General features: G+C 41.0%; 1 protein-coding gene across 1 annotated transcript in view; it reads right to left on the bottom strand.

Moving 5' to 3' along the window:
• Positions 1-14759, bottom strand: part of cyfip1 (cytoplasmic FMR1 interacting protein 1) — a 41173-nt gene that overhangs the window by 24354 nt on the left and 2060 nt on the right. Inside the window, exons 2-7 of the mRNA XM_050054114.1 lie at positions 5851-5971; positions 4154-4243; positions 3546-3623; positions 3347-3448; positions 3069-3250; positions 41-137 (exon numbers count right to left, since the gene is read on the bottom strand). Of these exons, the coding sequence (XP_049910071.1) occupies positions 41-137; positions 3069-3250; positions 3347-3448; positions 3546-3623; positions 4154-4243; positions 5851-5967 (666 nt within the window). The 5' untranslated portion in view covers positions 5968-5971. The remainder of the gene's footprint in view (positions 1-40; positions 138-3068; positions 3251-3346; positions 3449-3545; positions 3624-4153; positions 4244-5850; positions 5972-14759) is intronic.

The following is a 14759-nucleotide window of genomic DNA, read 5'->3' as shown; positions in this document are numbered from 1 at the left end:
TCACTGAATGAACAGTGTGATGCAAATAAATCGGACCAACCTGAGTGATTTTGTTGTGGTTTGCCAGGAACATGGATAAGTTCTGAGACTCCTGGATGGATGAAGGCTCAGACATTTTTCTAAGAAACTGGGCAGCTCTGGACGAGGGCAAAAAACAAAATTAGCTTTAATTGAAAACATTCACACAAAGCAGACATTCAGCATCTTTCTTCTGTCAGTCTAACACAGAGGTTTTCAAGCTGTGAGAAGCCTCTTCCTGTGGGGGCAGGCGAGAATTGAAAGGGAGCGCAGAGGGAGAGAAGTGAAACACAGTTTGCGTCAATATTAAGAGTCCTTCTCAGAGTCATAACTCCAACACACAGACATGATGCACATATTTTTAGATTCAGTGTGAATTGCCAGTGAAATCTCTAATGTCCAATGCAATTAACATTCATAAATCTTAAAATAAAATAGCAAAGATGGCGCTGCTTACACCTGCAGAACCACTGTGTTTTTAAGTTTCCTTCAGAAACAATGCAGTCCAGTGATACCTGTCAGTACATCCATGCCTACACTGCAAACAGGTACTGCTAATAGCATTTTCTGCACACTGTTAATGGTGCCAATTAGTCAAAATGTCAACAAATATAGGCTTTAATAACAGGGTTCAAGTTGTAGCCCACAGCTAACTCAATGAATACATGGCATTATACTTCCTGTTTACATCCCACAAATCATGGGGACGGCAGTTCATAAACTTAAGGTAAGTTATCATGTAGACAAAGAATTATAATAAAGGAAAATCAATAAATATTAATGTTTTTCATGTTGTACTATCAACAGGGTTTCCACACCTTCTTAGACATCAAATTCAATGACTTATCAAGGACTTTCCAGGCCCAATTCCCAAGGACATAACATGCATTTACTTTAATTAATGACCATGACCACTATAATGACCCTTGCACTTTCTCGAGCCAGGTGAAACATTGATCATGTTTACATGCACACTAATATTTCACTACTGTTCTAAATTTGATGCACGTCACGTAAACCGCATATTCCCTGTGGATATTCTTAATTAGGCCTTTTCCCAAATGTGGTATTTTCCGATTAAGACGTGTGAGATATGCCGATATTATTCAGGTTTTAGGAGGATTCTTTGTATACAGCACATTCAGAATATGTGTCTCAGTGGGGTTTTTACAGCAGTTTGCAACACACAGCCTCTTGTCTGTTCATGGTCAGCTCTGTGCGTTGTCATGGATAGGCTGTACACAAACCAACTTGCCAGCTGCTTGCTCAGCCGTGCTGTAGAGATGCACGCCCCAAACCCCCCCCACACACACATTTCTGGTCAGAAGAAGAAACACCTCTACTTTTAAAAATTATGAAAAACTTCATCATCAGCAGGTTTTTGGATATGTGCAAATATCACAACACAAACCTTTTCAAAAAAGGGGTTGAAAGAATGAAAGAGGGAGGCTGTGCTTGCAAGGTCAACGGTGAAAATAAATCCTATTTTAATGCAAAAATGCAAAAAGGCACAAGCAGCTTCCATATTTCAATTTGATAAACAGCATGTTAGGGCATGTTACCCGGCATATTCAAGGCTACATGTATGTGGGAATACTTTTTAAATATTCATTTTCATTAGCCATGTAAACAGGATAGTAGGAATATCTTTTTTTCCGAAATAAGTGCAAAAAACGGAATATTTTGTGCATGTAAACGTGGTCAATGACACAACTGTGGAGACACATATGCAGACAGCAGAATGAAGCACATTTACTGACATAAGTTATAAAAAAAAATCAAAGAATTTCAATTTCTAGTGTTGTACAAAATAGAGTTCTCAACGGGCCCAAAAATTCAACCCGAAACCGAAATGACCCGGCCCGACATCATCACGTACAGCACTGGGTCCAAGCCTGACTGAACCTGTTGTTGTTGTTTTTTTTAAATGGAAGGGGGGGAAAATGATGCTCCCCCTGTGCGCCTCAGCAGTCTGGCTTCCCTGGCTCAAATACAGTATCTTTAATCACTTAAAGTCAACCAATCATTCATGTCCCAAAATAATATTACCAGACAGACAGGCTTCAATGTCAGCGTGGGGGAGAGCAACCATTGCGTATCATGTAGCGCTGCGCCGCTGCATTTAATGAGCCGCAGCCGCTCTCAACACTTTTCCTGCACCTGAACGCTGACTGACTGACTGAACTTCGCTCACACTTCACAGCAGCATATCTTGTTTTAGTATTATTATTTTTTTCGTCAGAACGGAATTCAGCATTCTTTATTTTTATAATTCGCATATTCTTCTTGCTTAATTATTATAGCCCTATTATCATCCCCCTTACACACACACACACACACACACACACACACACACACAGCAGACGATACTTCAACTTCAACTCGAACACTTTATTAAAAACGGTAACTATAACCTTCAAATATCAACAACATAACATTGAATAATGAATGGATTTGGAATAATCTTAACAGACATGCATATTTTCTTCCTCACAGGCTGCTCAGAAGTGAGAACCATGGACAGCAGCATTGTGTGTTAGTGCTGCTGTCACACCCTCACACAGTGCGCTTCTCTGACAGACACACTTTTTTTTTTCCTCTCTCTCTCTCTCTCTCTCTCTCTCTCTCTCCGCTGTCCGAGCCCGACTCAGCCCGCCCCAATTAACTTAATTAGTCGGCCCAAACCGACCCGACCCGTCGGGCTTATTCGGGTCGGCTCAGGCTCGGGTTGAAATTGAGAACTCTAGCACAAAATATGTAAACTAAAGCACTTTAAAAGACCTATGTCCATTTATGTCTGTTTTCAAAAACTTTCAAGGCCTTGATTTTTTCCTCATTCACAAACTTTCAATGATTTTAAGGACCTGTGGAAGCCCTGTATCTATATTTTTCTTGACATTACTAAGGCTAAGATTCTTCCATCTACATCCTGTTCAAGCTGTGAGGTATGGAAGAACACAGAGAATTGGTGTCATGGACGCTGAGTGATGCTGCCATCTAGTGTCTGCTGTGGTGATCAGGTGTGTGAGTGTGTCAGTGCTCCTAATTACCGTTTGTAGGCAGAGTGGTCGTTCTTGACGCTGCACTTCATGTTCTTCAGCTCATCCAGCACGGCGAACATGTTGATGAACTTCCCCAGGGTCAGCAGGTATGCCTCGGAGACAAAGTCTTTCCTGCGCTCGGTGTGACAGAGACGACGGACTTCTCCACAGAAACGGTCGATTGCTGTGCGCTGGAAGAGAGAGAACGAAGATGTATGTTGATGATGTTTATGTGCCTTGGCAAGCAGCTCAATGAGAGTCCATGCTGAATGTAGAGTGTACATTACCTGGAAGTACATGAAATTCATCAGCTTGGTGACTTCTGGCTCCAGGACCTCCACTGTCTTCTCATAGATCTCCACTCTGTTGGGCTGTTCGTTGCATTTCACCTGAGAGAGGAAAAGACAATCAATAAGTAGGAAACAATTGTTGGGTGAAAAAGTCACAGAAACACATAGTGTTACCAGAGACACAGTGATTGATTACCTGTGGTATGGCACGTGAGCAGCTCCTCCAGGTGTAGAGCATGACGGCGTACTCCTGCCCCTCCTCCAGCATCTCATTCTAATTCAACAACAAAACCAATCAGTCTCAACGATGGCTCATTTTGCAAACTAAATCAAGACATGAAACAATAGAATATACAGAACATTAGGACTACGATATTCATGCACCATTTCTTCTTTTCTGTGTCATTTGATCCCGGTGGGAGGCAGTGAAGTGCATTAGTGCTTTCAGACCAGTCCTGCCTCCGTACAAAGTGCTGTTTGATTCAGACCCCGAGCGATTATCCCTCACTAATTAGACACAAAGCCCTATTATTCCCGTTATGAGATGGACCAAAGAATCAGTTTGTCCTCCAGCCATTTGTTTCTGGGCCTGGATCCTAGAAGCTGCCTGCTACACAACACCAAATGCTCTGCTGGGACAGACGAGTCCCTCGCCAGATCCTGTTCACAACAAGCCCCTGACCCCATTCTGGTGAGTTTGCTTTTCCCGACAAGTCATTACTGAGATGAGAGGAGAAGTGACACTGAAAAATGAAGCACTAATAAATGATTTCCCAGAGATGTGACCCTCCTGAGGTACCGTACCATGCTGGAGTGGACGGTGGCCTGCTCAATGTATCTGGCGATGCCGGTGACGAATGCATTTCGGTCCTCAAAGTTGGTGTTGAAGTTGGGCTGTGGGAAGATGGGAGATTATGTTTACAAAAATGACACCAGTCAGGCACAGACAACAGACAAATAACACATTTAAAAATGCTAGTATGTATTTGTTTTGTCTTAGTTCAGTTGAGTTTATTTCTGTCATTTTAACCTTATACAAAATAATAAATAAACTCTAAGTAATTACTTTAGAAGCAGAAGCCTTAACTTTGTAAACCTGCTCTTTTTGCATTAATTATTTTGTACAGTAACAGATTTACTGAAAATCAAAACATGTTAATAATGTACATCAAAAAATCCCGAACACACAAAATTCATATACACACTAGAGTTCATAGCTCAGTTTTATTTTTGTTAATCATCTTATATTTAAGATTTTTTTCTTTTAATGCTACTACTTTTAATTTCCTTTTCAAAACTATTCAACAAATTAACTCCTTTGCTCCTTTGTTACACATCTTTGCTTTGCATTTCTTCTCGCCTTTGTTTTGGAAAGATGTGAATTCCTCAAATCATTCAAACACAATCAGGAAGGATCTTATTTTTGACTTCATTCATTTAGCAGTTTTGAAGTCCTCCAAATCTCTTAATTTGAGAGCATGTGGGTTTATAAATAATATGTTGGTTCATAATAATCAGCTCTGTATATAATTCTTACAGCTCTCTTCTGTAGCATAAAAGTTAAATTTGTGGTTGCTTTTTAAACTATAAGTAACCACCGCAAAGAAGTTAAACTGTTTTTTTTTTTAATCAAACAGATTTGCCTTACCCAAATTATTTTATATTTGTGCATTCATCATTTCCTAGTTTCCATGGAAATGATTGAATGTGGTTACTAATTTAACAGTTTGCCAGAATGGTGCGTTCGTGCGTGTGCATGCTTGTGCATGTTCTGCTGTTTTGCAGCCTCCTACCATTAATTATTATCCTGTTAGAAAGACTGGCATTTCTCTCTTTCTTTTTGTAGCACAGAAAACTAGATTATTTTACATTTCCTAACAACAAAAACAGGAAATCAGTACGTTCACTTACTGCACATTGGAACCCACAACAGCCCGGGGAGGGCAAATTATATTTTGTTGAAATAAACCCTTTACAATTTAATTTATGGCTTAATGTGTTGGTTCTTTTCAACTATAACAGTGCACTTGTAATAAATGTATTTCATTTAGGGACAGCAAACAGTGTGTTTAGTTTTCCTGTGTTTTATAAATGTATGTCCTCATCTATCCAGGATCTTTTAGGGTTCTTTACTTTCTAAATTTGCTCTCAGTTGTAAATATGCACTTGTTGGTTAATGTATGTTCATGCCTGCTGTTTCAATATTATCATTATTAAAACTATGGTTGCTTATTCATTAATTATGCATTATCCTATTCTCTGTAACTGAAGCACACAAAATGTCTCGGTGTCTGTTCATCCCCCACTACAGTCTAAGTCGCACAAAGAAAATGTGTTCACTACTACAAACGGTATCTAAAGCATAACAGTGAGAACTACGTCTCTAACCAGAAAAGCATTATCATAAAATAACCTCATGCTTTAGAGGAAGTGCGTCTTATCACACTACAGAGCAGACTGGTGGTTGGACAGTAAGAAAAAAAACAGCTGTCCGCACTGACCTGAAACATGACGGAGGAGGGGAGGGGCTCGATGCATGGCTGCTGGTCCGGGAGCGGCAGCTCCTCCAGCAGGTCCACGTTGGAGAGAGCATCTTCTAGAGTCACTGTGGACGCCATGCTTCTGAAAAAGGATAAAAAAAATGTTTATGTTTTGTCTGGAAAATTGGACTACAGCTCGTATTAAACACAACAAAGCCCGACAGCCTTCAGCTTCTTTCACACATACTTCCCAGTAAATTATCAAATAATTGACAGACCAGACTTACTCCTCTGTGGCTTCATTCTTGGTGTATGCTTTTTAAGTTCGACGTTTTGGTTTGACGACACAAGTCACAGTGGAAGGCATAAGAGAGAAACTTTTATGTAGGAAGAGAAACAATGCTGGAGTCACTGGGAGCAGCATAGTGGAGGGATGGGCTTGGGAAACTAGACTCAATTTCATCCTAAAACCCCCAAATCCCAAACTAACTAGTAAGCCTTTGCAGCTGCAGACAGAGCACCTTTGGCCCTTTCAAAAAGAGATTCACAGAGTGCTTTAGGTTCCCCTTTGTGCAAACAGTGATCAGGCTGCACACTGTTTTCTGCCCACAAGGTCAGTGCGGAATCATGGTCTCTGCACCACTGACAAACTGACCTCATCTATCTGCCATTTACTGTATATATTACCATAGTTTTTCATATGCACACACCTCCTCTATCTGATCATCGACATAGTATGCACATTTTTACAAACTAGAACATATTTCCAATGAGTGCATGTACAGACATGATGTGTGTGATGACATAATTTAGTGTGGTAGACAGGTGTTTCCCCAGATGTCCTGGCTACTTGATGCCAGTCTGTATAATGCTAAATTTGAGCACATGCGTTCAACAAGCTGTTTCAGAGTGTGATGTTGCAGAGCCACTGCTTCGTTCTTTAGGAAAACCCCTGACAACACAACAGTATTGCAACAACAGGGCAATTTCACAAACTGCAGTTATTACATATTCTCCATTTCCCAACAGCTACCAAGAGCACACAACATGCAGTCAACAAATCATAATAACGTAAATAGCTTAGAACTGAATCAGTGAGCGGTGCTGTATGCTTTGGTTTGCATTCTCACGCTGCTGCTGACTGCTGACTTTCAGACATCACGGACACCAAACAATCAAAAAACCTATTGCAATCAGAATTGACAGTGAGTCAAACAATCCACAGTGACGAACCACTGACACAAAAGCCTGGCCGTCACTGTGTGCACAGGCCCGGGGTCAGAGGAGGTCACTGACCTCCTGCTCTGCAGATGGAAGAACAGCACAAAGCACAAAGAGGAGAGGACGCCCATGAAATTAAAAAACTGCTGCAGGATACAGGAAGTTTGAAGGGCTGACATTACACACACTGACACAGTCACTTGCGTGTCTTTCATTCCTGATAAGATGGTTGGTAGTAACAGTAAGCTGGGATGGCAGCTGAGGAACTTTTAAAATTGTTACGGTAATGCTGCAATCCGTAGACGTAAGTCAATAATTCCGAGTCGGTGTTAAATCCGAATTACCGAATTGACATCAATTACCACAGCACCATCAGTGAGGAGAAACTGTGTATAAAATAAGTCAACTGTTGTGCTCCTCTTTGCTTATTTAAATAACATACAACAGCTCCAAAGTTTGTAAATGGCTGCCAGGCATAACACTGTGAACCACAGTCAGTAGTATAAAGCTGTAGAGCTTCTGTGCATTTGTTTTGCTGTGAGACAGAGACAGAGATATGCGTGCTCCACTTCCATCAAGCACAAATTAACTGCATGCAAATTATAGCTACATCACTGTTACAGCACATTTCACAACACAACTGCTACATACAGTATATCGTAGCAAGCTGTGGTTTCCGTGATGATTTATTTGACATTTTGTGTCATCCATTGGTTTTCTGTAGGAAGCCTCATTGTCCGTTGGTAGTAATCCGCCACCAGAAACGGAAAGGGGGTTATTTACGACAAGGTTGTAGTCATTGTCGTCTTTTAGCTCAGCAATCTCAATCCTATAAAAATACAATCTACAAATACCCAATTTGTAGATTGTATTTTTATAGGATTGTGATTTTGTATGTTGTATTTGTTTTAAAAGCCCAACTTGGGACAGGAGTTGAAAATTAGCTGTAGCTATAACTCTACATGCAGCACATCAGGTTCATGCTTTGTAATGAAACTACGTTAACTGCATTGTCCCTATTAAATAAATAAAAAATTCAAATTCAAATTCGAAAGTGCCGGCTTGACAGTGCTGTGTGCGCTCCTGGAGGAAGAACGAGAACGAACGAAACAACTAGTTTAAACAACTGCACAATGGATTACTCGCAGTACGATGCCTTTGAACACAACGCCAACCTTGTTCTTCTGCTTCGTCTCTGTGTCCCATTACATTGCAATGGTTTCCTGCCGGTTGGCGACACCCATGTAAAGGAGCATTACGGCCATCAAGTGGCCTGGAGTATATAACGCCTCAGGGTCAAATGAACGATCAAGCAGAAGTTTACACACAGGTGTGAGGCAGCTGACAAAATAGTTCCACAATTGAGATGAATAGCGAAAGCAAGAATGGAAACCACAGTTTGCTACGAACATCAACGAACACCACTGACCACGCGGTGAGTTTCATGGCTTTGAAAACTGACGTTTAGGGTGGTTTTAGGACAGGTTCACACATGGCCATAGGCAGCAGTGTTAAGCCAGGCAGGGGAAAGACAAATTCCCCGAAAATGAGCAATCGTCACTATTTTGGTGTTAGCCATTCTATTTCATCACAAACAACCCAGAAATGGGGCTCAAAGTGCAAAATACCGGACTTCTCCTTTAATGATGGATACAGTGGACTGCTGCATAAGTACAGAGTCTCACCCCTCTGACTCATGGGACATGTGGTTGTTGAACGCTAACAGAATAATCATTTTATCTAGGGCTGTTACGGTACACTGTAACGGTACTCTTGCTGTGTGGCAACGATGCTAACCTCTGCACCACCATGCTGGGTACTCAATGATGAAAGAAACCTTGTCACACATCGACGCATGTTAGAGCTGCGTTACCTCAACAGCTACAGAAAATAAATTTGCCGTTATGTTACATTACGTGGAAGGTCACCTACGCAAGATTACTGTAACAATTTCATCACACACGACAAAATTCCTTGACTTTTTTTACTAAGTCACTGACTTTACCAGGCTTGGAAAAAGGGCTTGTGAAATTCCATGACTTTTCCAGGTTTTCCATGACTGTGAGAACTCTGCATTTAAAGCATCTAAACATTTATCATCCCGGTGATCGGCACATCTGGGTCATGCCATCGGATGCAGGTTAGCATGTTGGATGTGTTCCCACTCATAAACCCTACAAAGGCCGAGCAACACCCACACACCATCTTCATCTTATACACAACTCTATCTCCATCGAACCGGCAGGTGACTCACACACCAATCAACTTTTATCTAACGCCAGCGATTGTCGTGAACAGCATACAGCTAAAAGTTTCCAGGTGGAACTCGCACTTGTAAAATCTGGTTTAATGTCATGTGTATTCTGCATGTGGCTGCATGCATCAGAGCCCGTGACCCCACACTGACCGGCCGGTATGAATACACAAAGCATTACAGCCCTAATTTTAACTGATCTTTATCATAAAATGACATCTGTGGACTGAAGTGGAAGTAACATGTTTCAGCTTTACAGGGAGGCTGATAAAACAGATTGACTTGTTGCTACTGGACCAGAGGCAACCTATGACTTTACCTCCCTTTCACTATGAGTTCTTTTTGTTGTCATCAAAATATTTGTATTATTTATTATGCAGGTGTTATGCAAAACACACAAAGGACCTGTATGGCTAATGCAAGCGCATGCACTGCGCACAAATCTCCACAAAGCATGTGTGCAAAGTGGCCGCCGTCAACCGCATCAGATTACAAAAGGCAGCTGCTCTTTTGATCACAGAAATGAGGCACAGGCTGAAATGTTGCTTGTTTAGTTGTTGCAGAAGATTTAAGACTCTCTTACATTAACAAGATTACATAAATAAAGTTTCTTCACAGGCCAAAAATGTTCTATTAAATAATGTGGTCAAATTTCTTACTGTTTCAGATATCTGAACCGTGCTCCCTTGAAATCACAGCCTTCAAAAACTGATTCACCAGCTCATAAATGTATTAACAATGCAAGTCAGGTCTAAGCGTTGACTGTGACACGTTTTCTGTTGTTTTGACTCTGTACTCCAGCACAATGAACTTGAAATGACACAGAGACTGAGCTTTAAGTGCTGACTGTCAGGTTTAAGAGCATTTTAGTGTGTTCACATCTGTATTGGGTGAAGAGCACAGAAATTCGTCTAATATACAGCACAGTTCACACACTGTTCAACAAATATAGACGTTAACAAACTCAAATAAAAGCTGAAAGTCTAGAGGAAGTCTAAAGTACAGAGCCAACAAAAACAAAATTGTGTTACTACTTGCAGACAGCGCTGTAACAATGCCAAAGTACAGAACAAAAAAAGTTATCTAACTGCGAATGGGGTATAAATAGGTGTGGTTAGTTGCAAAATACAGTTTATCAAAGAGGGAAGGAAGCCACAAGAGAAGAGCAATCTATGTAAAGCAGTTTTCAGAACCCGTCTCATTAATGATTCAGTCAAACATCTTTTTTTAGTTTGCAAAACTGAACTGCAAACAGTCAAGTAAGCAGCATAACAGACTGCAGATCAGTCATCCTGGCTACAAAACAGGGAAGTATGAATCACAGACAGTGTGAGCATGTGATGCACGGTCAACTTTAACACAGGGAACAACTGCACATTCAGCTGATGTCATAGAAACTGAAAGTAACCAATAAAGAGGATACACAGCTCTGCATTTTAAAAAATACACTTTTGTACTTTGAAACTGTTTGTATGGAAATGTAAGAACATTTTAAAGAACATGAAGTAGTTTTGACAAATACAGCACGCCACACTATTTAACTCTGCAGAGAAACCATGTCCATTATTTAAAAAGGAACTTCTGTGGCTTTTGCTTTAGTGCTCAGTTCCTCTTAAGACTGTCTCCTCTGATAAAAGACACACAAGGGACAAATTAGAAAAGGCATGCACCTCTTAAAGAGTTAATCTAACCTGCCAGGTTGTCGGCCAGAGTGCCCACTGCTGAAGTTGTGCAGCGTGTGTCTGCAGGGCTTCCTCTGTAATTACACAGTAAGGAGCTTAAACCAGCCTCAAGTAGGTGAGCTAGGTGTGCCAAGCAGAGGGCAAACACAAGGCACCACCATGCAACAGTGATAATAATGCCAGGAACAGTTCACTTAGGATTACTAGCTCTTTTTCAAATCACACAAAAGGACTTTATGGGACAGGATAAAATAACAACATCACTAGAGAGACATAAAGTGTAAAGAAATAAACTAAAAGTACTAAAATAAGTGAAAAACAATAAGAGAAACTACTTAACTCAAAGAAATAGACAAGGGCTGCAACTTACAATTGTTTTTATTACCGATTAATCCGCCCATTATTTTCTCAATTTATCGTTTTGTTAATAAAATGTCAAAAAACAGTGAAAAATTCCCTGTGTGGTTTCCCAGAGCCCAAGAGGACGTCTTTAATGGCATGTTTTATCTGACCAAGAGTCCAAAAATCTAAAAACTTAGTTTATTATTATGTATGACAGAGAAAAGCATTACTTTCTCAAATAAAAAAAACAATCAATTAATGACCAAACAAGTTTAATCAATTAATATTCCGTGGATCGACTAATCCCAGTGTTCCCAGCCCGGGGGTCAGGACCCCCACAGGGGTCACAAGGTAAATCTGAGGGGTTACTGCACAGGATATTTTTCAGATGTTCCTGTAATCATTGCTTTTATAAAGCAAATTACTGAAAAATGACCCCTGACTAACATCTAATTTAAATAAAACATTACATTAGTAACAATCACAGTTGTTTTAAGCCAAACCATTATGTTTCTTTCTAAACCAAACCAAGTACCTTTGTAGCCTAAACTAACCTTGACCAACATTGTGAGTTTACTTTGAGAACGACTGTATACATTTGACAAGCAGAAATTGCACATTCCCTGAGAAAACGGAAGTTTATTTCATCCAAAACTGACGCAGGAGGGTACCTAGAGCATCATACTTTGATGCGTAGGGCCCCTCACCAAACGTTAGTTTTGATGAGTTGGAATAAGAACATGCAGGCTGACCTGTCCATGACCTAGAGCAGTGGCTCCCCCCATGGGGTCGCAAGATAAATCTTAGGGGCCATTAGTAAACAGATTTGGGAGACATAGGACACATTCACACTGGTGCTGGCTTTAAACAAACTCTGGTCCACTTCCACGGATAGTTCAGTTTGTTTGGAGTGGTGCAAACGCTCATTCGAACTCTGGTGCAGACCAAACGAGCGAACCCTGGTCCGCTTGAAGCCCGGGGGTCTCGGTTCACTTGCAAGTTAACCGTGGTGCGGTTTGCTTACAGTGAGAAATGCACACAGACTATCCAGCGAACCAAAGAGAGGAAGTGAACCAAAAAGAGGAAGTGACGTAGAGCGCAGTGCATTGTGGGTAGAAAAAAACTAAGCCAACAGCGCGAACCATGAGAAGCAGAGGTAAAAAAAAAAAAAAAAAAGTTGGAAAACTTCTAGTGGGCAGACGTGGAGTAGTGAGGAGGTGCAGGCGCTTATATGGTCAGAGGACTACATATCGCAGTTGGTGGCTGCCAGCTGAAGAGGATGGAATTCTGTTTTCAGTCCTGGCCAATCGATGAGCCGGGTTCTCTTCTTTTTTTCTTCCTGGCCAGTGGTGGCATTCCCCGCCCAATCAAACCGAGTCCCCCGGACTATCCTGGTGTGAATGCACCCATACACTTGTACAGCATTTTTCTGGTCTTTTGACCACTTAAAGTGCTTTTACACTACACCTGTCACATTAACCCAATCACACACTGGATGCCGAGGCTACCGTACATGGTGCCGCCTGCTACTCAATAACCATTCACACGCACTCACACACTGATGGAACATCCACCGGGAGCAATGTGGGGTTGCCCAAGGATACATCGACATGCAGACTGGGGGATCCGAGGATCAAACCACCGATCTTCTGCGGCACCAAATTATTTTAATGTTCTTTCCTAATCATTGATTTTACTCATGATACTGGGCAATTTTACAAAATGAAACAATCTGATAAAACAAAACAAAAAATCACTCTTTTGGTTGAAGAAGCCACCTGAGAACGTAATCTGTAAAATATGACGAGGGGTCAGCTTTATTTCCAGGGGTCACAGGAGAAAGAGGTTAGGACACACTGGACTTCCTGATAAATTGATAATCTAGGCCTTTGACTCCTAACCAAGAATACTTTATTTCCCAAGAAGTGCATGGAAGCAACTGACACCTCTCCAGTATGAGGGTAATTGAAGGATGAGCGTCTGTATTTTTAATGGAACTGAAAATCATACCATCAGGATTTATATATAGCCGGTACACCTTACTACCATAATGCCACCAAAGCCCAGTTCAAATAGCTACATTCAATGGGCAAATGCTTAATATAGATATCTAAATGTAATGAAGAGACAGTTACGCAAATATTAATGTGGGAATAACAAATAAAAGGTTGAAATATCCAGCCTCCCCACAGATGAAACTGAAAGTACATGCATGACTGGGTGCCCCTACAAGTAGGCGAAAATTGGTTTTATTCATTTCTGTGGACTTGAAGTTACTGAATACCACCAGCAGCAGAAACATTCATGTGTGATGCAGCATCGCTATCAATATTCAAATGCGACTGTCTCATGTCTGATGGAGCAGATAAAACGTTTGACACTTTTGCAAGTCAAGGCTAAAAACAAATACCAGCAGATCACACTTATCATAAATCCTTTCACATCTGAAGACGGAAGGAAGCCTCTGTGTTCCTCTGAAGCGAGAAACAATTTCAACAGAAACATTCGATGCCCTGCAGAACATTTACATCACACGTTTCCTAAGAGATGGCAAACAGAAAACACTAAATAGTTGTAATGAAAGCCATGTGGGTTCATCAGTTAGCTTCACCCAACAGTGCCACCCTGGAGGAAGTTGTTGACGTGTCTCTAGATCGAGGTGTGAACACACTTATTCTGCAGGATATCTCACCACCGTTACCACGTATCAGTGCAATCTCTTTGTATCTCTGTTCAACTGTCACTGCAAACAAACTTCACAAAAATGTTTATGTCCACACACAACATTTCATCAACTGCTCAAAAGAAAGTCTTGTAATCATAGTTTTATCTTGAACCTGACAGCATTTGCTAAAATGCTAAATGCAGCAGCAAAGGGCATTTTTAACACATCTGTATTCTCTTAAAAGATTATTAAGTGATACACACAGGTAATGGAAAGCCACTCTTTGGTTTCAGTGGCTACACCGCTGCACTATATACAGTATACGCAGCAGGTCGCTTCAGGTGAGTTGCTCTAAACTGGCTCTGCAGCATCTTTGAAGAAGAAATTCAACCACAGGTAGAAAAAAACTGCACCACTTTCACCAAAATACCAACTGATGCGGTTGAACCGACGGTATCACCACGCCTCATCATACTCCCCTCCTTCCTCCCTTCCTTCCCTTGTGTCCTCCGAGCTAACATCAGTAACAGCCTAAAAGCAGTACAGCAACAAATACAGTCTGACACCTCAACACATCACCTCACAGGACCACAAGTTTCTACATTTGATGAACAACCACTCTACACTGCAGTTATCAATAGTTAAAGGAGCTATATGTAAGAAATCTAAAGCAAATAGTCATAAAATCCTCCTAATATGTCACAGAGACTAAGGAATAATGTTCATATAACATACTGACCTCACCGACAACAATAGTACAACCAGA

The sequence above is a fragment of the Epinephelus moara genome, chromosome 10, assembly GCF_006386435.1.
Source record: "Epinephelus moara isolate mb chromosome 10, YSFRI_EMoa_1.0, whole genome shotgun sequence".
Lineage (NCBI taxonomy): Eukaryota > Metazoa > Chordata > Actinopteri > Perciformes > Serranidae > Epinephelus > Epinephelus moara.
This window is presented reverse-complemented; position numbering and strand designations above follow the sequence as displayed.